At 51.1% G+C, this 886-nt stretch overlaps 1 protein-coding gene across 1 annotated transcript in view; it reads right to left on the bottom strand.

Moving 5' to 3' along the window:
• Positions 1-263: 263 nt before the first annotated feature.
• LOC110286308 (suppressor protein SRP40-like) overlaps positions 264-886 on the bottom strand; it is a 9,615-nt gene continuing 8,992 nt past the window's right edge. The window contains exon 6 of the mRNA XM_021152730.1: positions 264-884. Coding sequence (XP_021008389.1) covers positions 380-884 — 505 coding nt within the window. The 3' untranslated portion in view covers positions 264-379. The remainder of the gene's footprint in view (positions 885-886) is intronic.

Raw genomic sequence — 886 nt, 5'->3', positions numbered from 1 at the left:
AATCCCAGCATTTGGGATGCAGTGGTAGGTGGAATTTTTTTTTTTTTTTTTTTAGTTTTTTCGAGACAGGGTTTCTCTGTAAAGCCCTGGGTGTCCTGGAACTCACGCTGTAGACCAGGCTGGCCTCGAACTCAGAAATCTGCCTGCCTCTGCCTCCCGAGTGCTGGTTTTTAGTTTGAGACCAGCCTGCTTTACCCTGTCTCAAAAAAACCTGCTTTACCCTGTTGAAACCCTGTCTCAAAAAAAAAACAAAAAGAAAAAAGAAAAAGAAATAAACACTGCAGGGGGATTGAACATTGGGGAATGCTGATATACTGGAGCATAAGGAAAATGGACAGTGGCACTCCCTAACCAGTGGCCATTTGCAAAAAGGCCCTTTTCACTTTCGTGCCTTTGCCCCTCTGCCCCTGCCCCTGCCCCTTCCTCTTCTTGAAGCCATGCCTTTTCGGGGACGAACAGGCTGGCCCGATGGAATGGGCTCATCAGATGTACCTGGCAGGCTGGGCATATCCTGTGAGTCACCCCTATCATGTGGGTCAGCCAGATCCTGTGGGTCAGCCCGATCCTGTGGGTCAGCCAGATCCTGTGGGTCACCCCTATCCTGTGGGTCAGCCCTACGGCGTTTCCTACGAGGCTTACTTGATGACATACATATGAATCTGTTCTTTCTCTTTCTTTTCCTTTTTTGTGCCAGCAGATATGCAGCCCTTTTCTTTTTGGCTTCCTCAGCTGTAATTTCTTGCTCGGGCTCCCCCATAGCAGCCTCAGTCTCCAACTCCCCCTCAGCAGCCTCGGGCTCCCCCTTGGCCTCAGATTCAGGCTCCCCCTTGGCTTCAGACTCGGGCTCCCCCTTGGCCTCAATCTCCATCTCCCCCTTGGCTTCAGA

This window comes from Mus caroli, chromosome X (assembly GCF_900094665.2).
Source record: "Mus caroli chromosome X, CAROLI_EIJ_v1.1, whole genome shotgun sequence".
Classification (NCBI taxonomy): Eukaryota; Metazoa; Chordata; class Mammalia; order Rodentia; family Muridae; genus Mus; species Mus caroli.
This window is presented reverse-complemented; position numbering and strand designations above follow the sequence as displayed.